Source organism: Orcinus orca, chromosome 3 (genome assembly GCF_937001465.1).
Source record: "Orcinus orca chromosome 3, mOrcOrc1.1, whole genome shotgun sequence".
Classification (NCBI taxonomy): Eukaryota; Metazoa; Chordata; class Mammalia; order Artiodactyla; family Delphinidae; genus Orcinus; species Orcinus orca.
The window spans coordinates 184,229,416-184,253,849 of NC_064561.1; the positions used below are offsets into that span (position 1 = coordinate 184,229,416).

The window sequence follows — 24,434 nt, forward strand, 5'->3', positions numbered from 1 at the left end:
CAGGAGGGTCAGCTCAGCCGTCACAACAGGGTACCACGGCGGGGCTCAGACAGCAGGATTCGTTTCTCACGGTTTTAGAGGCTGAAGTGGGAGGTCAGGGTCAGCAGCCACGGCTCGTGACGGGACCTCCGTCCACCTGCAGACGCCGCGTCCTCACAGGCAAGACCTCTTCCTCTCCTGTAAGGACACCGGTCCCCTGGATCAGAGTCCCACCCCGGGACCTCACTGGCGCTTAGCTCCAGATACAGTCACGTTGGGGGTCAGGGCTTCAGCATAGGAATGTGGGGCGACATGAGTCGGTCCATCGCAGACGATGCCCTTTCCTGAGTGCCCCGTGTGGGGACGTCCATCCCTGGGTCATCTCCATGACGACTCTGAGTCGCCACGTGTATGCTGGTGGCGTTTCTCACTTTCGTTGGAGCAACGCGAGTTGGTGGTTACAGCAAAGTGGTGGGGAAGGGAGGGTGGCCGAGGGCAGGCCTGCAGTCCCTCCTCCCAGCGCCACGCAGACGCCCTCCGCACGTGTGTGTGGCTTTTCTGCCGTTGCCTCTGTCACCCTGGGGAAGGAGCCATGAGCTCTGGGCCTGTCGGGGTCGGACCGCAACCCCGAGGGGCACCGGGCAGCCTGCGCATCTGCACACGCGGGGCCCTGCGGTGGGTGATGGTGGTGGGCAGCAACACCACGTGCTTCTCTCTCAGACGGTTTTCCAAAGTCACCTGCACATCTGCCTGCTTTGTGAAGTCAAGTCTGAACTTTACTTCTTGTATTGTGTTTTCCATTTCACAGAATTTCCGATTTTATTTTGCCTGTTAACCAAGAGAATAATGAGCCCTGAGTGTAGCCTCAAAATTCTCCACCCCCAGAGTCCTGCGGCCGCTGCCTGGGATTCATTCTCCTCCCCGAGGGTCCGGGGCCCTGGCCGCTGCGTGGCGTGTGTTTCTCTTCTGCTGCACTCTCAGGCATGATCTGCATTTCCTGGGCCTGTTTTCTTTGTCTTTGTTCCAAGATTTTCTGGAGTATTGGGTTCTCAGAAGGAAGATGTGCAGGAGGAACTCATTCACATCTTGTGTCTGGAAATGTCTTTATTCTCTCCTCTGTGTTGGTGGGTAGTGTGACTGGGTATAGAATTGCAGGTTTCACGTCATGCGTCCCCAGAGCTTTGGAGATGCGCTGCTGACACCTGCAGCTTTGATGCTAGAAACCCGTTTGTTCCTCTCTGGGAGGTTTTAAAGTCTTCTCTTTGTCGTTGGAAATTTGAAAAATTCTCAAAGGAAATAACATGAGTCTTTTTCATAAAATTCATTCTGCCCAGCACCTTGAGATGGTGCTGGAGATCTGGGTCTTTCTTCAACTCTGAGAAACTATTTTCTTTGTATCTTATAGTTCCGTCCTTTTCTTTTTCCTGCGTGTTCTGGGAGGTCCCCTTCTCCGCGTTTTTGAGCCTTCTTAGGGACCCGGTGTTTCGGCATGAGACTTTTCATTTCCAAGAGTATTTTCTTCTTCTTGTCCTCTGGACCTTTTCAGAGCATCCCTGTCTTCTGGCACTGTGATGTCCTGATGCGTGTGGATTTTTACACGTCTCTTCCGATGTCTGCCCTCGGGTCTCCTCAGGGTCATACTCCTCTTATCCATCATGTAGCTGGTTCTGCCCACACGTCCAAGTCTGAGGTGTCCACCTGTGTGACGAACGACAGATGGAGTCGGGGTGCAGGTCCCTGCCCTTGAGCATGTAGACCTGTCTCCCAATTCCCTTCCCCTGGAGAAGCTCTGGCATCTCCGGTGTCACTGGTGCCCGTGCCTTGGGGACCGTGGTGCTGGCCCTGCACTGGGCTGAGGCCGGCACCCACACGCATAGGCATGTCTTCCCCACAGGCAGCTTGGGGACAGAATTCCTCCAAGACCTGAGAGAATCATCAGATTTGGTTTTTCCTGTCCCAGCACGTCACGGTCACTGTTTGGCCTTTGGACCCGAGCGGCGGCGGGTGTGTCTCCGATGGAGGGGCTGAGACCTGAGCCGCTTTTCACCAGCTCTCCTGGGCCTGCCTTCCTGGCACTGGCTGCGCCCCCACTGCAGCCCCCCGCACTCCCGCTTCTTTCTCCTTGGGCATCAGCTGACATCCATTGGCTTTTATTCTTGTAAATGACTTTATCGTGAAGAATAACATGCATGCAGGGAAGTGCAGTTAAAAACGTGCAGCAGAGCAAGCGATGGAAGTGCGTGCTTTGTGGTCACCCAGCTCTAGACGCAGCGCCCAGCGTGGCCCCGCGTTGCGTGGGTGACTGACTGTGCAGGGCCTGCCCGTGGTCGGAGGAGGTCGTCTCCAGGTGGCTCCTTGCAGGCGCGGTGCCGCTTCCGAGACCTGCTCAGACCTGTCGGGGCTCATCTTGGGAATTCTCTTGCGAGGGTTGTTAAGCCCCTTGGGAAATCAGTCCAGTAAGGATTGAGGCTCCTGTGCTTCTATGCAGTGACTTTTGCCCAATTTGATCGCCCACGTAGCACAGCAGCACAGCGAGACATGGGTCCTTCTCCCAAGGACTCGGGTGCGTGGCCTGCAGTCCCTCGCCCGCCGGGCCGTCACTCACCGCGGTTTCAGGGACGTGGACAGTGATCTGGTTTGTAGCGTCAGAGATTCCCGTGAAAGGGAATGTGCAGGTTTAGATGCTTACGTTCTCATGTGTTTAAAAAAGAATAAATAAGAAGCAAATTCAGTTAATCTAGCCTGATTTTTACTCTGTTTTCCAAGTTTATTGTCCATCTAATTTCATCCGGAAAAGGCTGCATCCCGGAGCCTGAGGCCGCCTGTGGGAGGCGAGGGTGAGGTTCACCCAGCACGTCTCTGCTCCTGACCTCAGCTCTGCCGCCTCTCCACATTTCAGCGTGCATTTTAGGTGCTGACGATTTCTTTTCATTTAAAACTTATATCCTTAGGATGCTGAGAGCTCACCCGACGTGTCTGTGTCTCTCGTTTTGTCCTGTGGGCCTCCCTTCTGACATGCTGCTGTCCCTGTAACGGGGCTGAGACGGCTTCCGTTTTCCTGAGTGAACGGATGCGACAGCGTTCTGCTGCCCATGTGCAGTCGGAGGGAAGAAAGCACAGCCGCCTTCCCTTCCCTCCTCGGAAGTTTCAGTGACAGTGGCGGCAGGTCTCCTGGGATTGGCACAGTCCCTGATGGGGTGTGGGCAATGGGGCTGCGTCCCCTGCCAGGCCTGGGTCTGACAGCTGCGCTTCTGTTGCAGGGTCGTGGACGTCCTGCTCAAGGCCATCATGCGCACCATGTGGTTTGCCGGCGGCTTCCACCGCGTGGCCGTGAAGGGGCGGCGGGCGCTGCCCGCCGAGGCCGCCATCCTCACCCTGGCACCGCACTCCTCCTACTTCGATGCCATCCCCGTCACCATGACGATGTCCTCCATCGTGATGAAGGCGGAGAGCAGGGACATCCCGATATGGGGAAGTGAGTGAGCCCCCGTCCCGCTGGGAGTGAACCCCCAGTGCCGGCCAGTCCGGGTCACGGTGACAGCACAGCCACGCCCACACAGCTCACACCCACGTGAAATAGGCACCGGGCCTTGCATCCCTGTTTTCTTTTCTGTGATTTCTTCTGTGATAGTTGGGATTTTCATTTTTTATGAACACGCAAGTGCCCTTGGCTATGAGGTGTTGAAGTGCTCCTTGAAGTTCTAACAAGAACGTGTCACCCTCATCACACAGAAGCTCTAGAAGTTGGGGACAGCTCAGTACCTGTCCCATTGAGTTAGTTTCTGTACCGTAAATCCAGGTGTATGAGCGTCCTGAGACCTCGTAACCCGTCACCAAAGCTGAGGGCTTAAAATCACAGGAATGCGTCCTCTCCCAGCTCCGGGACCAGAAGCCTGCCACCAAGGTGCCCCAGGGCCCCGCTCCCTCCGGAGGCTCCAGGGGAGGCTCCTTCCTGCCCCTCCCATGCATTTACCCACCGCTTCAAATGTCTTGACCACAGAGCCGCCCGCGGCCTTTCGGCGAAGCGGGCATCGGGCCCTTGTTGTCCGGGCTCGGGGCTCGCGGGACAGAGACTGTGTGTCCCTTCTGTCCTCAGAAGCGTTCAGTTCTCGGGTGGGACTCGGGTGGGGTCCCCACGGACATGCGCAGTCGGGGACCCCTGCCGTCCTGGGTCCAGAGAGCCCTCGGGGTTCCGCGCCTTGGGCCTCGCGTCCGTCCAGGAATTGGGAAAAGCCTCCTCATCCACGTTCTTCTCTTTGCCGTGTAGACAGAGTAGCTCTGACCGGTAAAACCCACCCCCGCCAGGTGAGCCGGCCTCCTTCCCCCTCGCCCCCTGGGAAGCGGCGCCGTGCTCGGCCAGGCCGGTCGCTGGGCTCACCTGTTTCCCTGCGCCCCATCCTTCTGGGTGATTCCACCGAACCTCCCTTTCCTTCTCATGGTCATTTTTTAGCAGCATCAGGAGTAATTGGTGCGGAAGGATAAAAGAGTTCCAATTTGGTGAAGAAGCAAAATGTTTCAAGACATGGGAAAAACTATCACTGAGGTCCACTTAGATTTTGGGAGTGCCGTGGACCCAACTAGATAGAATTTTATTCTTTTTGAAAATGGTTTTTCTTTGCTTTTCGGAAGACCTCCAAGACGTAAGTCATGAAATATTACTCTTTACAAGTAACAGAAATGCTCAGAAAAGAAGCTCAGAGCTCATCTTGGTACCAGCGAGGTGTGGCCCTGGGGCAGAGCAGGTGGGGACGTGGCCTCACCGGCCCAGGAGGGACCAACTGCCACGGCCTCTGCCTGCCATCAGTGCAAAGTTTTCTAAGAAGTATCTTCCCGCCTTTACATCCTCGTTCGAGAGGACCAGTGGGCTGGGTATCGCCATCAGCTTCAGTCAGGGAGCCCTGACCTCACACGCGTGTTGGGGGCCGTGTGTGTGTTGCTGGAATGGGGTCTGTGTGAGTGTCCTGGGGCAGCCGTGACAAAGCAGCACAGACCACAGAGCTCAAAACTGCAGAAATGTATATTCTCTCACTGTTCCGGGGGCCAGAGGTCCAAAATCAAGGTGTCGGCAGGTTGGTCCCAAGGGAGAGTCCATCCCAGGCCGCCCTCCGGTCTCCAGTGGTCCCGGCTCTCCTGGGCCTCCCCCGGCCATGGCCACATCACCCCGTCCTTGCCTCTGTCATCACGTGGCGATCTCTCCCTCTCTCCTCCTTACGGGGACACCAGTCACTGATCAGGGCCCACCCCAGCGCAGTGTGACCTCATCTGAACTTGACGGCATCTGCAGAGCCCCTGTTTCCAAACGAAGTCAGTCCTCGGCACCTGGGCTAGGACGTCAGCCTGTGTCTCTGAGGGACACAGTTCAGCCCGCAGCGAGGCTGGTGGGGTCCGAGCCACGTGCCCCAGGCCCTTCTGGCTCTGGGGCCTCCCCACTTCCCCCCCACAGCCCCCCACCAGTGACACGGGTGACCAAAGGCTCTCCACTCCCCATGGGGTCAGACCCATCTGTCTCTTTCTCCTGATTTGTCATCTGAGAACGCTTGGAGTTGTTACTGTGGGCCCCGCAGTTTGCAGGGCTTCTGGCCATCCTCTAAGTCCACTGAAGCCTCAGTGCCCCCCCTCCCCGATCCCTCGTGGTCCGCGCCGGCTGGCTGCCCGCCCGCGCCACGGCACAGCCGTCGGGGCACCTCTGGGGGGCTCACCTCTCACCAGGCGCCTCTGGGGGGCTCACCTCTCACCGGGCGCTGTGAGCAGCCTCCGCAACACAAGCACCGCCCCCTGTCTTTCAGCTCTGATAAAGTACATCCGGCCCGTGTTCGTGTCCCGGATGGACCAGGATTCGCGCAGGAAGACGGTGGAAGTGATCAAGAGGAGGGCGCAGTCCAGCGGGAAGTGGCCGCAGGTGTGCCGCGCTGCTTGCGTTCTCAGCAGTTCTCCTAGAGGCGACCTTAGGGATTGGAGGGGAAGGGGAAGCACGAGGGCCAGAGCTTGCTTTCCCCGGAGGCTGGGTTCCTTGCGTTGCGTTTTATTTTCGATGAGTGCAAATCCAAGAACGTGCCGACTATCAGGTAGTTTGGGTTCTGGCGTTTTAAAAATAAAAGAAATAGGGGGAAACGATTCTCACATGCATCTCAAGTTCCCGAATTGTCTTTTAAGTTCTGTGTCGGAAAGAGCCAGCTGCCCTGACCCTGGGGTCAGCATGGTCTCATGTCTGAATACTGCCTTAGGCTGCAAGGTGTACCCCATTGCTTCTAAGAGTTCCGGGCTTGTCTGTCTGGCGTGCGTCTGGTTCCCTCGGGGCATCGGGAAGGCTGCCCCGGGCCGGGGAGCAGGGGCCTCGGCCAGTGTTAGCTGTGGGTGCGTTCGACCTACGCTGCGTATGTGTAGTTTTTCTTTTCACTCGAGCCGACCTCGAGAAGCTGGAGATCCCACAGGACTCTGGGTTCTGGCCGCTTGGAAGACATTGAAGGCCTTGCTGTGGCACCCGTGCCCGAGGACGGGCAGCCCTTTGGGGGCTGTGCTTCCGGGGCCTCCAGCTGCCATCCACACAAGAACAGGTTGAGCCCCTCCGCCATTCAGCTCACCTGCCTGACCCGCAGGCGTGCTGGGGTCGGTCCCACGCTGACTCGGTGCCCCTTGGAGATGATCTTTCTCTGGGGCTCAGGATTGAAAGCAGCCTCACGGGCTGTATTTTCCACCACGCAGGGGAAAGTTAGCTTACGTTATGTTGATGGAAGTCAGTAGGAGTTGGAGTGACTGGAGGTCCTGGTGAGGAAGGCGTTACTCCGCCGCCAATGCTATGGGTGTTTGCGCTGCTGGCCCGGCCCCAGCCTCTCCCCGACCCCACCCCAGGTCCCGTACTCAGCCACGGGCTCTCCATCCCTGCACCTTCGTCCTGCCTTGTGCTCGTCGCTGCCGGCTCCAGGCAGGGGGATCTCGTCCGCACAGCAGCTGCAGGTGGGCGCTAAGGCCACCTGTTCACATATCCCACCGCCCAAGGAGGCACGCGCTGTTCGCGTACCTGCGTTGCTTCCAGGTTTTAGTCAAACCAGCAGTCAGAAGGGAAATTACTGAAGCCTTCTGTATGCATCTTAACTTTTTCAACTGAATATAATTAAAGTGCCTAAGTCACATCAGGGCTGGAGGAAATAGGTTGTGGAATTGGCCCCTGTGAACTCGGAACTGTCCCTTTGATGCTGATTTTTTTTTCCATTTCAAGATAATGATTTTCCCAGAAGGCACTTGTACCAACAGGACCTGCCTAATTACCTTCAAGCCTGGTAAGTAGTTTTCTTAATTATTTCTTTTCTGCCTCGAGAAGGTGGGGGAGACCCTCACTCCCACCAAAGCGCCTCACCCAGGAGATGCCCTTGTGCCTGTTTCCTGTGACCCTGGGGTTTTCTCTGAGTGTCCACGGCTGGCACAGATGTTGAGGAAACCTGCCCAGCACTGAATGACCGCTGACCGGGAAGGCCTGTCAGAGAAGCCCACTTTGTTCTGAGACCCACACGGGAAGTATGGGCAGGGGACTTGCTGCCATGGAGATAAGAGGTGTCCCTTTCTCCCTCTGCAGGTGCGTTTATCCCAGGAGTTCCCGTCCAGCCGGTGGTTTTGCGGTACCCAAACAAACTGGTGAGTGTGTTTCCCTGGCACGAATGTCCAGTGAATTTCCTGGGCCTGAGAATTGCCCGGTATCTCAGGACATTGTCTCCATCTACCCTGGCACTCTGCCACACTCCCCAGCACTAGCTCACAAGTCCCGCTTTCATGGATCGCAAAGCCCTGGCCCTTCCTTGAGCCTGACGTGTAGGTGTGAGACCCCTGGGTCCCCAGTGGCTCTTGCCTCCCAGCTCGCACTCTGGGACACTTTAAAACTGAGAATATTTAATTCCCAGAGGCTGGCAGCAGGAGGGAAAGAGGCTAAGTACCTCCGTGGTCCCTCTGCCAGGTGCAGAAAGGTGATCTGGACGGGCCCCAGCTCAGCTCGCAGGGTGGGGGGCCTGGACGAGGTTCTGGTGCCTGTGGGCACTCCTCCTGGGCCGCCCTGCCTGTAACCCCCGTGTGACATCTGTGGGCACCAGGGGCTTTCAGCCCTCCCTCTTCCGGGCCAGGGCCCTGGGGTCCAAGGTCAGTGCACTGACCGTGTGCCCATGGGTGTGGACAGGCCCAGTGTGTGAGCGCCAGTCAGAAGTGGCAGCCGCACGGGCCGGCAGACACAGCTGTTCCTACAGCTCTGAAGAGGTGCGTTCGCTAGCCAGCTTCTGAGAATGAGAATCCGTCACCTGTGTGTAGGATTCTAGATTTTCCCCTTTTTAAGTTTGTTGCATCCGCGTATTGGAAGCACGGCGCTGGGCTCTTCGGGGAACGGTGACCCCCGCCTTGCGCTCACAGTCTGTGTCACGTGCTCTTCGGCTGGCTAAGGTTTGAGCACCGACCTGCGTGGAGGGGGCTGGGCTGGGGACTGCGTGTGGGACGCCCCGTGGCAGGTGGGTTTCCAGGAGCCATAAGGGGGCAGGTGGGTGTCAGGCCTGCGAGAGAAGGAAGCCCTGGTGGGTGACCGGTGTCAGGGCAGAAGCAGCACATGTGTCACCCACGGTCCTCACCAAGGTGGCTGAGGATGGAGGGCATCTGAAATGTTCCCGTGGGACCCCGGGCAGGCACGGGGTGGGGGAGATGCGGCCCTGTGGCTTTGTTCCGTGCTCCCTGCCCCGTCCGGGGCTGACCGTCGGGGGCGCGTCTCTGACCGAGAGTCCAGGCGGGGACCCTGGGGGCTCAAGTGGGTGTGGAGCTGGAACGGGGCTGCCAACAGCATCACCTGGCTAGGTGGTGGTGATGGGCAGGGCGGGGCCTGCAGAGCACAGAGCAGGTCCGGATGTGGACTGAAGTTGCCCCGGGCGCCCGGAGAAGGCGGAGGCAGAAGGGGGGCAGGACGGGGTCTTGGGCGGATGCTGGGATGGGTGACCCCGGGGCCGTGGGAGGAGAGGTGAGCGAGTCTGGGGGGACCTGCGGTGGTGGGCTCCCCCTTCTCCCCTGCCCCAGAGGGGACGTGGCTGGTAGGGAAGACAGCGCCTCTGGGGTCCCAGGCGGCCAGGGCGGGGCGGGGCGAGGCCGGCATGCCCGCGGGCAAGGAGGAGGGGCGCGGCGCCCAGGGCTTCCTTCCTGACTCATCGCTCCTTTCCTGCCCCCAGGACACCATCACCTGGACGTGGCAAGGCCCCGGAGCGTAAGTCAGACCCCGCCCTGTCTTGTTTGTCCTGTCCTCCCAGGAAAGCAGGCCCGCTCCAGTGACCGCCGTGCTGCGTACTTTAGCAAAGGCAGAAACGGAGCGCAGGGCCACTGCTGCTGGGCGGCAGTTCGGTTCGGCCCAGGGAGGCTAGCTGCACGAGGCTGGCCTTCTTCCCACTCCTGGATTCCAGGGCCCTGGCGGGAACGTAACTGAGAACTTCTCTTCCCGCCTGTGTCTGTCAGCTCGGCGATCAGCTGCACACGGTCGGCCCGGAGAGGAGAGGGGAGCGTGGGGCCTCCTCCCGCGCGGCCGCTGGGGGCGTACGGGGGTCCAGGCGCCGGCATGTGGGCTGGCGTTCGGAGGCGGTGAGGCCACGCAGAGCGCTCTGAGGCCCCTGGCGCATGGGGGGGGAGGGGCAGTGCTGAGGCTGGAGGGCAGAGTGGGCGGAAGCTGGGGAGTGTCTGGGAAGGGGATCCTTCAGGGTCCCAGTGGCCTGGGCGTGGGGATGGCATGATGTAGGGCCTGGGACAGCCAGGAGGGGCCCGGGTCGGGTAGACGAGACCTCCTGAGCCGGAGGTCAGACAGGGCACAGCCAGGCGGGTGTGCGTGTGTTTAATAAGCTCAGTGGCGGCTTCTGTTTAATCAAAGTAGCCTTGTCACTCAGCGGTGTGTTTAAGGTTCAGGTTTAGGCTGAGGAAGGCGCCGCATCCCCTCGGGAAGGAGCATTGCCTGCTCGGTGGTGCTCTCTGCAGGGGAGCGGGGTCTGGAGACTTTAACTAAAAGGAATTGGGAAGCTTTTAACCAGTGCTGTAAATCCGTTCATTTTTAAGGTTGAAAATCCTGTGGCTCACGTTGTGTCAGTTTCACAATCAAGTGGAAATTGAGGTTTGTATAGATACAGTGTTACACAATGTTGTGTGGGAGTTTATACAGATGCCATGTTATACAATGTTATTCTGTCTGTATTGTTATAATGTTACATTGTGGTCTCTATAGATACAGCGTTACACAATGTTATTTTGATGTCTCTATACATATAATGTTATATGGATACAATGATATATAGGGGTCTCTGTAGATATAATATTATACAGCGTCATGTTGGTATCTGTACAGATCCAAAGTTATACGTCATCTGTCTTGCTTTGAACTTTTTCCATTTCGCATGGCTCCTCAAAGGTGCTTCCCAGGGGGTTTGCATCAACTTTGTGTCTCTTGCGTGACTGTTTATCCATTCAGATAGGATTTTAAAAATCAACAGGAAGCTAAGCCCGTCATTCTTTTATTATGGTTAGCATAGCTTAAGGGCATACCTGCAATTACTGATTCTTTTGGCTTCTACTTCTACCCAGTACTGACACTGCTGATATCGAACTGCTAAACTTATCATACTGTTATCCTGTTTAATACTTGGTCAGACCAGGTAGACTGCCTCCCCGCATTCAGCCCGTTTCCAAAGTCACAATACCTGTCCTCCCTACTCAAATAAGTATGGTCACATTCATGCAGCCTGTAAACTTAATTGAGTGGATGAGGAATAGGGTTTATTTTCTTCAAAGGGGAGTTAACCTGCTACTCCTACACCTGAACATGAGAGATGAGTCTTACACAGCTTAAAGCATTTCATTTGCTACCTTCTGATAAATACTGCAGAGTAATACCGAATTTACAAATGAGCCCGGCTTTCAGCCAGGTTTTTCACTTCAGTAGAACATAAGCCGCTTAATTATGAAGGACTGGGCTGGAAGGGCCGTGGCCCGGGTCCAAGGGTGGCTGGCCTGCAACCCACGGTATTTTATGTGGCTCGTTTGCTGGTGGCCGAGAGGCAGCAGCGGGGAGAGACTCCAAGGAAGATGCTCTGTTTCAGACTGGTTTCTAATTTGAAGAGTTGGAAAGAAACTGTATGCCTTTGTGAAATCACTCTAAATTCTTTGCGTCACTCCTACAAGACGCCAGTGCTGATATGAGGAACTGTTGCAACTTACAAAGTTTTTAAAAAGGTAGCAGTAAGCGAGAGACTAGCATTATACGATGAGAACTGATAGGATTTGGGGATGTTCCTGTATTCTTGAATGTCCATACTAGAGAAAAGGGCTCGGTGATGGTCATTTTCCTTTTCTACAATGGGGGGTCGGCACAGGCTGTGAGACGTACTTATTTAAAACACGCAGAGACACACGTTCCTGGGACAGTTTATTATATTCTGCAAATGCAGTAGTTGTCAAAAAGCTAATAATAGTCTTTCAAGTGGAAATAATTTGTCGTGTTACCCGCAACACAAAACTGAGACTTTAGAAGTGGAAGCACACCTGCGATTCTTTCGATTGCAAAGACTAAGCCCCTGTGCGAAGTCGTAAGCACGACTCTCTGGCTTCTGTGTCGGAGGAGTGGTGCTCCTGCTGAGGAAAGGTGGGTTGTGAGTTTACACACGTGTGCGTGCATGGGCAGCAGTGACAACTCCAGAGACGATGCCGGTGGAGGGCGCTCTGACAGAGGTCTTGATTTGTCCGGGAGCAGGTTGTCATCGTGGTGGTGGTGGGGGGGCGAGGGCAGTGTCTTGTGCTCGTGCGGGTAACCAGCGTCTCTGTGTGCACAGTTCCTTCCCGTGTACACCCCGTCGGAGGAGGAGAAGCAGGACCCCGCTCTGTACGCCAGCAACGTGCGGCACGTGATGGCAGAGTGAGTGCGCGCCCCTTCCGCGGCGGGGAAGCCCCGGTGCCCTTGGCCACCCTGAGTATTTGTTACCCAGGGTCCGTGTCCGCCAGTGCCGTGGCCTCGCTGTAAAGCCAGTCAGCGGCGTCGGGGAGGCGGCTGGAGCCAGCCTAGGCTGGGCATCGGCCAGCGTGTGCTTGGCTGCGTGCATTGTCTCCTGATTCTGTTGGAGGACGTTTCTGCTTGTTCAACATTTGGAAGATGGTTCATTGCCACTTAATTCTGCACATTGCAAACGTCCCCATTAGCCAGCAGTCCCCACGGGGGCTGCGTCCGTGTGCGTCCCTTGGAGACAGGCAGCGGGGCCTGGGCTGGTGCGTCCTCGACACGTGCCATCTACCCAGACAGCGTTACTAAGGTTCTACCTCCGTCCCGCCGAGCTGAGTGTGGTATTTGTGCACTTAATCTCGCGCTGCTCGTACCACAGTGTGTGTGTAGCTAGGAATATTCTCACTTCCTACTTCCCTGCAGTTCCCGCTTGTTTCGGGCCCTGGCAGCCTCAGCGCAGACCCCAGGTGCCTTCACCCTTCCTCTCAGTCCCAGCCCCTCCCTCCCCTCCTCTCTTCTCCGGGGCAGAGGCTGCCTCTGAGTTCGGCCACTGCGGTGCCTGGAGGGGTGCTCGGACGGTGTCACCTGTGGGGAGGTGCACACGGCTGCCTGGCGCGACTTAGTTTCTAAGGGAAAGTCCATCTCCTCACGAGGGATGCGTCGTCCCCGCTCTAGTGCATTCTGTGAGACACGCTGAGCAAAGTCATGCGTTTAACCTCGGCACACGTGAATTGAACTCAGCCAGGCGTTCAGTCCGCCCAGGCGCCCTCAGAGTGTTAGGCGCCGGAAGTGGAGTCCAGCCAGACGCGCCCGCTCCCCTCAGGCCCCCCTTCTCCGAATCCCACATGCGGACACAGAGCTGCCGGGATGCGGGAGATTCTCAACTCCCAGCGTTTGGGAAGTCAGGGCAGTGAGTGACACCCTTGATCAACCTCTAGATAAGAAAATAATACCCACAGAGTCGCAGGCCTGACAGGTTAGGTGTAATTTTTTGTTGTCGTTGTTCGTGTTCAGACAAATTAACTACTAAATATTTTAAATATGTATCCTAAAGAAACTTCTATGGCATCCTATAATCGGTGTTAACAGAGACACGTCGTGTTCAGTGGAAAAGGGCAGAAACCCATCGGGTCTCCCCTTGCCTCACAGCCAGAACCACGGGCGTGGGCCGTCACCTGCCTGGTCTTTAGTCACACCGGGGCTGCACCCGGGAAGGGCCGGGGTCCCGACAGCTTTGCAGGCGGCCCTGAGCCAGCCCCGTCCCCCTTCCCGTGGATAGCCCGGGAGCTCCTGGGGCGCTTCTGGCGTCCGTCCCCACACGACCAGGCCTACGCGCTCCTAAGGGGAGCTTAGCAGCCCCGGAAAGAGGCCTTCAGCTTCGCTGTTTCCTTATTACCTGATGCACACAGCGTTGCCATGGCAGCAAGGAGCTATAGCGGTGCCCAGTACCCGCCAGGGGCTGGTTCCCGGACCCTCGGAGACCAAAACCCAAGGATGCTCGAGTCCCTCCTGTGAGACAGTCTAGTGCAGCCGCCCCCCGTGTCCTTGGATGTGGAACCGCGGATCCGGAGGGCCGACTGTCCCATCGGAATGAGTAAACGCCCTTTCAGTGACGGAGGCGGGCTTGGGGGCCAGTTTTCTGTATGTGGTAAATTTCCTCCCATGAACGCGCTTTCCATGATTGTCAGGAGGCCATTTTTCTTGAAATGTGACGCCGCTCTTGGAATGACTGGGTTCTGACTCTCCCTCTCACTTCAGGGTGGTACCAGCACAGATAGCAGCAGCCCCTGCTGCCCGCAAAGATGACTTGAGCTGAACTGAGCACCACTGCGGGCAGCGTCGTCCTCTTTAAGGCGCTAGATGCGTGCTAGCTCCCTAGAGGGCGCAAACCACAGCGATAGAGGCTAACCACGAAGCCGGGGCGGCCCCAGGTTCCACGTAACTGAGCTTTGGGGTCAGCTCTTCGGCCTTTATGTTTAGCTGAACGTGTCTTTATTCAATTTATTGATTTGTTTGTCTGTTTCTATTTTGGCCACACCTCGAGGCATGTAGGGCTGTTCCCCGACCAGGGATGGAACCCGGGCCGCTGCAGTGAAAGTGGCAAATCCTAACCACTAGGCCACCAGGGGACCGCCTGAACGTGGCCTTTAAACATCACCTTCCCGCCCACCTCAGCGTCCAGCGCGCTCGCTCTGCTGCCCCGAGGCGCCGGCTGATGGCAGTGCCCTTCTCTCCCGCAGGGCCCTGGGCGTCTCCGTAACTGACTACACGTTTGAGGACTGCCAGCTGGCCCTGGCGGAAGGCCAGCTTCGTCTCCCCGCGGACACGTGCCTTCTCGAGTTTGCCAGGCTGGTGAGGGGGCTGGGGTGAGTTCCCTGCTGCTTTCTCTCGAGCACCCAGTTGGAGGCAGTGCTCCTGTGGGCGCCTGTGACGCCCACCAGGCCACCGCAGGGTCTCCGCCTGGGCACTTGGTGACCGAGCTGGAGGTCACGGGTGGCGGGCGATCGAGATAATTAATGGTGCTTTTTCTGAGGTTTGGGGTTTTTTTCTTTTCTCTTTTTTTCAAATTCCACACAGAAGTAAGTGTCTTAAACCCTGAATGGTCGGCCCTGGCTGTCTCTTTAGGGACGCGCCCCACCCGCCACCACCGTCCGCCATCCCCTGAGGACCTGCCTAAGGGTGGGGCCCGCACACCCACAGGGGTGTCAGTGCTTGTGCGGACGCTCACACAGGGCACACTCGTGCCTTCAAGCTCCTGGAAGAGCCTCTCTTCTCGAGGACTGACTGCTGCTTGGTCTATGAATCGTTTTAATGTTTTGTTGGGTCTTAATACATGACAGTAAATCTGCCATTTTCAGCATTTTGTAATTTTATTGAAAAAGAATGTTCCCCTCATTTTTTGTTTAGGCTAAAACCAGAAAAACTCGAACGCGATCTGGACCGACATGCAGAAAGCGCGAGGATGAAGCAGGGCGGGAGCTTGACGCTGCCCAAGTTCGCGGCGCAGCTGGAGGTCCCCGAGTCCCGGGCGCTGGAGGACCTGTTTGCCCTGTTTGATGAGGTACGGCCTTGTTGGGGGGGCTTGGGGGCAGCTGTTTCCCTTGTGATAGAAATGTTCTTCAGACAATTTTGGAAGCAGAGAAGGGGAGACCAGCCCTTGTTGCCCATCCTGCCAGCCACCCAGTCTCTGGGGGTATTTTCTCCCCAAAAGATGCTGTCGAATGCACCTAGAAATTTTTGGCTTTAAATCAACGTTTGCTGATAAACACGCCTGTAGTTGGGGTTTTTGTAAGCGGGTTGCCAAAAGGCCTGTGACGTCACACCCATGCTCGGGAGGGGGCAGGGCTGTCCCTGAAAGCGTCTCTTCCCAGAAGGGCGGCGGGGAGATGGACATGCGGGAGTACGTGGTCGCCTTGTCCGTCGTCTGCCGGCCGTCGCAGACCCTGGACACCATCCGGCTGGCGTTCAAGGTAAGTGTGGCGTTTACGCGACCTGTAAGTTGTGGGGTTGGTGAGACCTGGGTCACGTGAGGCCTGTGAGACCTTTTATAGCCCTTATGACTTTGGTAAACTTGCCGTCTGCCTGCTCTTCTCACATAAGCTTGTACTGCAGCCGTTGTTTGTAAAGAGGCCGGCAAACCTCCTCTACTTTATTTCTCCCTGGAATTTAAAGAGCCCTCACTCGTAAGAAGAGTGTGGGGAAGGGTCTTCCTGAGTCCTGGACGCCTGAGCGGGACCAATGGGTTCTGTCTCCCAACACGGCCTCCCCATCAGCGTGTTGACCAGAGGAAAGCAGGGCTTTGGGACTAAGGAGCCGCCTGCCCCGGCGTAGCCCAGAGCCAGGCCGTTCATCATGGGTGCAGTGAGTCTGGGGAAGGCCCATTATGGGGTCCCGGCCCGCCCGCAGATCCACCTGGCTGCCCTCAAGCATGGCCTCACCTGGTCAGTCCCCTAGGGTGGAGCTGGGCTCGCTTTGCCACCTAGAGACATTCTGTCTGTGTCTCACAGGTGCAACTCACATTAGCCAGACTCACGAAAATATGATGTATAGGTCAGGAAGCCGCGGTCACTCACTGCCGGGAGAACCCCTTCTCTCCCTCCTGACCCTAGCAGACCCTCTCCATGGCAGACTGGGAGAGTCCCCCACGGTGCAGGGCGGCTTCTGCGGGCCAGGCCACGGGGGCTAATCAGACGGCGGCGGTCCTTGGTAGCGCCCTGTCTCGGAAAGCCTGTCCCCTCCGGCCTTGGCGGGCACCTCCCAGGGTTGCCCTTGGACTCATCGCCCCTGTGCCGGTGCTGCCTCGGCCACGCCCATCTGGTGGCCCTGCAGCAGCTTCTCTGACATCTTGCGGTGGACTCTGCTGCCACGACAGTGGCTGGCAGGGAGGTGGCCAGCTTGTTGCTCATTGAAACCGCTGAGCGTACGCATGAGCACCTTGTAGCAGCGCTACCAGGCCCCACCGGAGGGCAGGTGCGAGGGCTGCGGGGAGGACGGCACCGCTTGTGCCGCCTTGTGGGTCCCGGCACTGCTCCACGGCGACCTCCCCTGCGGTGACCACCCCTCACGGGCCCCCCGGGAAGGCAGAGGGCCCCGCGCCCGGGCATCCCCACAGCGGGGCCGGTGTGTCCTGCTCATGTGGACATCCCGCCGCGGGAAGCCCACCTCTAGGCGGGAGGGCAGAGTGAATGCTCCAAGAAGTTCCAGGTGTTGGGGAGCAGATTGGTCAGGGGGCCCCCAGCGTGGGGAGGAGAGCCCATAGACAGCGCAGCGGTGACGGCCCCCAGCTCTCCTGCAGCCCTGGTCAGGCTGGTGGGGGGGGAGGGGCAGGGGCCGCTCCTCCCAAACTAGGGCAGCAGGAGGAGGACGTCAGGAATTCACGGCGCAGGATGGAATGCAGTCGTGTGCTGGTCTCAGCCCGTCGGTAGCCAGGGCTGCGGCTGGACTGGCCCCTGGGGCTCTCAGGGTGACTGCAGTGCGCCCTCGGCAACAGCCATCAGGGAGCTTGGAAAAGAAAGGTCTGTTACTCACAGGTCCTGGAGGCACACGGCGTGCCCTGGGGGCAGCGAGGTCACAGCTCACGGGGCGAGAGTGTGGATCTGGGGCTCTGCCTTTGTCAGGGTTGAGGGTAGGGGCCTAGGGTTTTGGGGGTTCACTCTTTCTTGGCGAATTTAAAGCGTAAGAGTGGGAATTAGGGCACGGGAGAGGAGAAGCGGGGTCCCTGAGGTGGTCAGTTATGCGGGTCACCCAGGGCCTTCTGGAAGGGGGACCTCATGGTGGCGGGGCGGCCTGGCTCCTTTCCTGGTGGTTTCACTGGTCACCGCGACTCACAGCCGCAGTGTTCATTCAGGTGGGCATCCGTGAAGTGGGCACCTCGCAGCCAAAGGCTGAACGCCAGGTCCTCACGTTGCAGTGTATATACCACCCTTTCTTGGTGGATTTAAAACACAAGAGCAGGGCTTCCCTGGTGGCGCGGTGGTTGAGAGTCCGCCTGCCGATGCAGGGCACACGGGTTCGTGCCCCGGTCCGGGAAGATCCCACATGCCGCGGAGCGGCTGCGCCCGTGAGCCATGGCCGCTGAGCCTGCGCGTCTGGAGCCTGTGCTCCGCAACGGGAGAGGCCACAACAGTGAGAGGCCCACGTACCGCAAAAACAAAAACAAAAATAAAAACACACGAGCAGGGAGCTGAGGGCTCCCGGCTACCACCTGCCCGAGGTGCTGAGGGCTCCCGAGGGCTCGGTCGTGCAGCTGAGTTCCGGCCCTTCTGACCCTGTGCTATCTGGGCCGGCCGGAGAGCTGGGAACGCCAAGGAGGAGAAGCAGCTGCCCTGGATAGTCGGGGCTGGCGGGGCCGCGGCGTGACTCCTGCCCCTGCCTTGCAGATGTACGGGTCGCAGGAGGACGGCAGCATAGACGAGCACGCCCTGTCCAGCATCCTGAAGACCGCCTTGGGCGTGGCTGAACTGACCGTGACCGACCTCTTCCGGGCGATCGACCAAGAGGAGAAGGGCAGGATCACGTTCGGTGAGTGGCTGGGAGCTGGGGAGGACGCCCCTAGTGCGAGGTGGGGGAGGCACTGCCCCCTGCACTCTCGCCAGGCTCTCCTGAAACCTGGCAGGGCTGGGGTGGGAGCTTCCAGTCTCGCTTCTGCAGGCCGTTAACAGAAGCACGTTCCCAGCCCAGCTGTAAAGTAGGCGCCATCCCCGGGGCTGTGGCCGGGCTGAGGTCAGGGTCCCCGGTGGGGGAGGGACTCCGTGCCCGGCCCGTCAGGACCGATTCCTGGGGCATCTCCTCTCCCGGGGTTTTGGCTGCGTCACCTGTCGCCACACAACGCGGGACAGCCGAGATCCTCGGGAACTGGGACCGGAACCCGCCTGGGGACCGAGGCCGGGGGTGTGGGGGCAGCAGGAGCCCCAGGAGGCGGCCCGCTCAGCGCGCCGGCCCGCGTGCACATCTGAGGATGAGCCCATAATCTCCCTGAAGTAAGAGGAGACGTTTGCTCAGGAAAGGTCATTGTGCACGTTGTGTTTGGATGTGTTTTTAATCGCGTCCAAATGTCAGGCAGGTGCCGCAGCGCGTTGGTCCGGGTGTGCACGCGTGTCTGCGCTAAAGGGGGCCGCGCCTCCCGGGGAGCGGGTGCTACTGCCGAGGCTCGGAGCCCTGACCGACTACAGACTCCCCGTGGAGGCAGCTCCGCTCCCAGCGGGAGCACGCGTTTCCCTGCAGCCGCTGGAGCTTGCAGTGCCCTGGGCCCGGGCCTCTGAGCATCACCGAGCCCCCAGGGTGCCCCAGCGCGAGCCCGAGGGCGCTCCCCACCCCGACGCCGGGACCCAGGGCCACCAGGAGACACAGAGCCGCGCAGGCCCCACGATGGCTCGGGGTGACTCTCTGTGCACCCGGTGTCCCCAGGGCCTAGCTGTGTCCATCGAGGCTCCTGCCTCGGGGGTATGAGGCCGCTGCCAGGATGTGAGCACGCAGAATACATCCCTGACTTGACCCTTTAGTTTCCCCAAAGCAGGAGTAGCCGAAATGACGTGAGAGCCACCCTGGTCTTCACACAGAAAACTGAGGTGCGGTGCCTCTCGTGGCCTCCCGAGGGTCCATGTAGATGCCACGACGCCCCCAGGGTGTGAGTGGGGCGCCAGGGAGAGACCCCAGACTCTAGACCTTTGCCCCCGCAGGCCGGTAACCAAGGTGCCTTTGTCTTTCCAGGCGACTTCGAGAGGTTTGCCGAAGCGTACCCCGACTTCGCGGAGGAATACCTGTACCCCGAGCAGACGCACTCCCAGAGCTGCGCACAGACACCCCTGGCTCCCACCCCCAACGGCTTCTGCGCTGACTTCAGCCCCGAAAACTCGGCCGCTGGGATGGAGCCTTTTCGTAAGAAGCTGGACTAGGACGTAAGGTTCTGGAGAGACGAGGCATCTCCGCAGCCGCCGCCCCGTTTGCTGTGACAGCATCCGGGCTCCACGCTCCCACACGCGCTGTCCCTTTCCTGCCCTCGGGCCCGAGTCCTAGAGCAGCGCGGGCCCGAGGCCGTGGCTGTGCGTGCCCTGCCCTGACGGGCGGGCGCGGTGAGCTCACGGGGGCGGCTCCTGGAGCTCCCTTTCCGGCGGCACTCGGGGGCCGGCCCGGGCGTTGCTCTCTTTTCACTTCGAGCCTCCCGTTTTGTTTCCATCCTCTCCCACCGTCCCTGCTGGTCCGTTCCAGGCTGCGCAGGCCGGCGGCTGCCACGCGCACCTGAACGCGGGACGTGTCACCCGCGTATCGATTCCGGCACAAAGTCTCTGCCGACCTCGGTGGAATCGGTGGGCAGACCCGCCATCTGATTTTTCAACGTTTCTATATTTGCAGGAGCTCATGAGTATTTTATAAACTTCATTTAGATACTTCAGGAAACACTCAGCATTTTTTTACGAAAAGAGAATTGCTTTTCTACTTCATCTTCCTTGGAGGGTCAGGGGATGTTTACTTACAGGCCCTTTTCCTGACAGACCCTGAGGCTGTCTGGGGCTTTGAGCTAACTCTCCCTCCGGCCTCTCTCGACCAGGGAACTCCTCTCCGCTGAGGCACCCGGCCCGGAACCACGTTTTTGTCTCCTCGGTCCTTTACAAACCCCCTCTTTTTATACCAGCTTGGGGTTTCTGTTTCCGTGCGACATGATCTACTTCACCAAAGTGTCAGCTCCGATCAGAGCATTGAATGTCGGGGAGATGAGGTGGGCCGGGGTGTAAATGGCGGGGGCAGGGTTTCCTGTCTCCCGGGCCGGGTGCCCCAGGGGATGGTGACACTCTGGAAGGCCCCGCCTGCGCTGACTGTCCCCCCGATTCGCACCAGGTTCTCGGGGCATCTGGAGACGGATGAGCCTCGGGGAAGAAGGGGGTGGGAAGCAGCGGCAACGGGCAGTTGGGGCGCCCGGGAGGCCCGGGGGGCTCCAGTCCCTCTCTATGTCCGGGGGCGTCAGTGGGGCGCAGCGCCACCGGGCTCGGGGAGGGGCTCCAGGTGCTGTCTTCACTCTCATGAAACCACCTTGATTCATGTCCTTGTGACATAACTAGAAACCTGTCCTCAAAGCACAATGACAACCACACACTGAGTCTGTTCCCTGAAGCAAAGCCTCTGGGTCTGTTTGGGCAATTTTTTTTGGTTTCTAATTTCTCCTGGGGGCATCTCCATAGGAAGGGACCACCAGAGCCAGAAGTACAGGGGAAATGTTTACTAACTGCCTGAGGCTTGGAGATGTGCGTGTCTACGGTTAGACGTCAGAAAAAGGAAACACCCTTAACTTCCGTTCATTCCGAAGCCCCTCCTGCCCCGCGCAGGGTGCGGGGTGACTGACATTCCAGGGCGCCGCCCGTCGGGCACAGAGCTTCCCGCACGGCCTTGGTAGCGACCAGGACTGACTTCATGATCGTGGGATGCGTGGAGTTTCATTTTTAAAGGAGAAAAACCCACACCTGGCAATGAAGGAGGTGAACGAGCTGAGATGTTCCGAGGAAGGGCCTGGGCCCTGCGTCTGTGGATGAAGGGTTTTTGAATGAAATGCCGCTGTGCGTTTTCAGGAAAAAATCTCTGATAAACAGACATCGAATGGATGTTTGTTCCTCCTGATAACTCTTCTCTTTCGTAGCGACTTAGGGTCGCGGGCATCCAGAACTGTGAACGTACAGAGCTCGGGACTGAATCCCCTTGTGTGGGGCCAGGAGCCGCAGGGGCGCCCGCCGCCTGCAGAGGCCCTGCCGGGCGCGAGGGGGTGGGACGGGTGCCTCCCAACAAACTCGGGGTTTTCAATGGAACGAATAAAACGCAAAGTCTTATGTACTTGAGGACGTATTTGTTATGTGCGGTTTTTTTCATCAGAAAGACAACAGCGGACGTGACGCAGGCTGTGACAGGAGAACCAGTCCCGCTGAGATTTCTTAGTGCTTTTCTAGGACGTTGGGGAAGCATCGTAATTGAACTTCTGTAGAAAAAGCTTTCTGGATGGCAAAGGGAGGGTCGGAGGTTTCACGGGCACGCAGACAGCCGCTGACGCCTCACAGAACTCAACCTCGTAGGCTGTTTGCCGACCGGCTGAGTTGGTTTCTATAATTTCTCTGCGAAACACGCACCTTCTATGTACGCTTTGTCGAGCGGAGAGAGACAGGAATCTTGAATTCGTCCTATTAAGTCAGTGAGGGATTTAGAAATAGAAGTGAAAGAAAGAGCTGGCGTACTGCAGTCCCGAAAACTGTAGAGGAGAAAATTGAGGTTGTGTAGCCAGCGGCTTCCGGATGGAGTGACACTTAGCATCGTGTTCATGTCGTAAGTCAGGGAAGCCGGAGAGGGAGCCCGTGGTCTGACCCCATCGGGGTGGCGGCAGACGAAATGCACCAGAATGACATTCATGCACCAGGGGTAGGCATTGGCCCTTCCTAACATAACAAATGGGTGCTGCCTTTGAAATTGGTTAAAGTTTGCTCAAGTCTTTAAGTAAAAAAAAGGGCCAAAGCAAGCCAAGGTCTGGACATTTCACATTCAAAGCTGGACACAGCTTCCCAGTCGAAGGAAGGGGACAAGCAGCCTCTGGGAGCTGCGGTGGGGGCGGGGGGGGGGGCACACTGCCGCGGCTTGAGGGGGTTCCCAGCGCCCCAGAGGGGACGGGTGTTAAGGAGTGGAGGGCGCTCAAGGTGTTCCTGGTGGCGATTCCTACAGAAGCAGAAGGTTCACCTCTGCCCAACCCCCTGCCCCCATTTGCTGATCCGGCCGGAAGCCTTCCAGCCAGTGGGACAGTGGCAGACCCCGGCCCCCTCCTGGGGCAGAGCGCTGCACATGGGGATGCCGCCGAGAGCAGCAGGCGGCCAGTGGCCAGGACAGCCCATCCCTCCAGCCACGCAGGGCCCATCCTCGCTCCTTCCCGCGAGGGAGTGACGCACGTGATGTAATGGTCACTTCTGCAAACGCAGAGGCTCCGCCTCCTCCCAGAAAGTAAGATCCCGGGAACCCTCGCGTCCATCCCGGAGATGTTCACTCTTCTGGTGCTGGCAGACACCCCCCGATGCTCTGCCACACGGAAAACTAGGTTTTCCCTAGTTCCCAAAGTGCCCGCTCCTCAACACTGCCGTTCCCTCTGTAAACTGAGTACACACACACACACACACACACACACGCGCGCGCGCGCGCGCGCCAGGCAGGAAGGCGGCTGCAAGGGCGCTGCCGTCCTCACTTCCGGGGCCGGTTGTGTGGCTGAGGCCGGTATTTACTTCCTTCCTTCCTCCCTCCCCTCCCCCGTCCCCGTCCCCCGTCCCCCTTCCTCCGTGCTCCCTCCCCCTCCCCCACCACCCTCCCCTCCCCCACCACCCTCCCCTCCCCCACCACCCTCCCCTCCCCCACCACCCTCCCCCACCCCCTCCCCGCTCCCCATCCCCCGCCCCCCATCCCCCTTCCTCCAGCCTCCCTCCCCGCTCCCCCACCCCCCTCCCCCGTCCTCCCGTCCCCCCTACCCCGTCCCCCGTCCCCTGTCCTGTGGCCCCCACCACACCTTGGACGGTTGGGTCTTTGCCCAGTGAGACGACTCACATTTTCACTCCAAAGTATCCGGAGCCTGTGGTCTTGCCTCTGCTGGTCACAGGATTTGTCCTGAAAGTGCGGAGAAGCACCCAGAGGAGCCCCGGGCCCCCTTCCCCTGCTGCCGTTAGCACCCGTGACACCCCCAGCCCTGTCACGTCGCCGGCCGGAGGAGCCCAACGGCTGGTGGCCATCTGAACTTGCAGCGCGGAGGCTCCGCGGTGTCCCGAGTAGGAGTGTCTCATCCAGCGGAACGGAGACCCTCAAGACGGACAAGCCCAGAGCTGCAGAGAAGAGAACAGAAGCATGTGGCTGGCTCTCGGGCCAAGATTCAGGGCAGCGACGGGTTACCCCTCACTCACCTGTCCTGGGGCAGCTCCAGCTGCCTGTCCCCGCGCGTCTCCGTCTGCCAGCGCAGCCTCTCTCCCGGGTCCAGCCAGGCGGCCGCACAGGGAAGAGAAGAGCCCGACGCTTCTGCACAGAAATAAAACCCTACCGCTGCTCACATGTCCCCGGCTGGAGCGCAGCACGTGGCACCCGAGTCCCACAGGCTAGGGCATCCCACAGACGCAGAATCACACAGGCCACACCCTGCGGTCTCCGGCCATGAGGGTGAGAAGAGCGTTCCCACGGGCCCCCGGGTGTCGCGGACGTGCGTTGTGCGCGAGCAGCTCGAAGCACAGCCTGCATGCCACGGGGGCACCCATTAGGACGGGCCCCGGTCTCTGAAGCGTCAGAAGTCGTTTCTCCTCCCGTCAGGCCGGCGGCTTCTGGTGGGGGCTCGCTCAGAGCTGCCAGGCTTCCCTTGCGGTAAGATAAATCCCTTCTTGACGTAACACGAGCTGGGCGGCGGGAGTCAGCCACCAGTGAGGTCCGCAGGCCGTGCTGCCAGAGCCGCAGGGGCGGGAAGGAAGTCCACCCCCGGCACAAGTGCATCAGGATGACGACAAGCATTTCCCCTCGAGGACGGGGGTCCGGTGCGAGCAAGCCGACGCCCAGAGAAGGGGCCGCGCTGGGAGCTAAGTCCTGGGCCCGTGTCTGACAAGGCGGGGTCCGGCCCGGCCACGCCAGCCGGGGCTGCTCTGGTCGCTCGCCTCCGGGTGGGCATCCGTGCCTCACCCAGCGCCTCCGTCCCCTGCCGTGCTGTACTCGCTGGGTCGGCTGGGAAGAGAGGCAGGCCCATAGCCACCAGCCGCATCCCGCCCTGGGCAGGGGCACCTGAGATACGCACTACAGAGAAAACACCACGAGCCCATCGTGTAGCAATGTGTGGGCCCAATGGAGCAAAGACTGGGTAGAAAGCTGACCGAAAGAAACACCAAGGGTCCTATCACAGGTGACGGAGGCCCAGGGAAGGGGAGGTTAGGACAGAAAAACCTATTGGACAGAATAACGGCCAGAGTTTTCCCAAATCTAACAGCTCAGATAT

At 58.9% G+C, this 24,434-nt stretch overlaps 1 protein-coding gene across 3 annotated transcripts in view; it reads left to right on the forward strand.

Moving 5' to 3' along the window:
* LPCAT1 (lysophosphatidylcholine acyltransferase 1) overlaps nucleotides 1–21,280 on the forward strand; it is a 41,277-nt gene extending 19,997 nt beyond the window's left edge. For 2 of the 3 annotated variants that reach the window (XM_033436626.2, XM_012534716.3), the window contains exons 3-14: nucleotides 3,240–3,454; nucleotides 5,766–5,878; nucleotides 7,196–7,256; nucleotides 7,550–7,608; nucleotides 9,165–9,199; nucleotides 10,033–10,087; nucleotides 11,799–11,881; nucleotides 14,203–14,328; nucleotides 14,870–15,023; nucleotides 15,334–15,432; nucleotides 17,842–17,983; nucleotides 19,172–21,280. In XM_033436626.2, coding sequence (XP_033292517.2) covers nucleotides 3,240–3,454; nucleotides 5,766–5,878; nucleotides 7,196–7,256; nucleotides 7,550–7,608; nucleotides 9,165–9,199; nucleotides 10,033–10,087; nucleotides 11,799–11,881; nucleotides 14,203–14,328; nucleotides 14,870–15,023; nucleotides 15,334–15,432; nucleotides 17,842–17,983; nucleotides 19,172–19,356 — 1,327 coding nt within the window. In that variant the 3' untranslated portion in view covers nucleotides 19,357–21,280. The remainder of the gene's footprint in view (nucleotides 1–3,239; nucleotides 3,455–5,765; nucleotides 5,879–7,195; nucleotides 7,257–7,549; nucleotides 7,609–9,164; nucleotides 9,200–10,032; nucleotides 10,088–11,798; nucleotides 11,882–14,202; nucleotides 14,329–14,869; nucleotides 15,024–15,333; nucleotides 15,433–17,841; nucleotides 17,984–19,171) is intronic. The other variant, XM_033436627.2, reaches the window with a different exon arrangement.
* The last annotated feature ends 3,154 nt before the right edge of the window (nucleotides 21,281–24,434 follow it).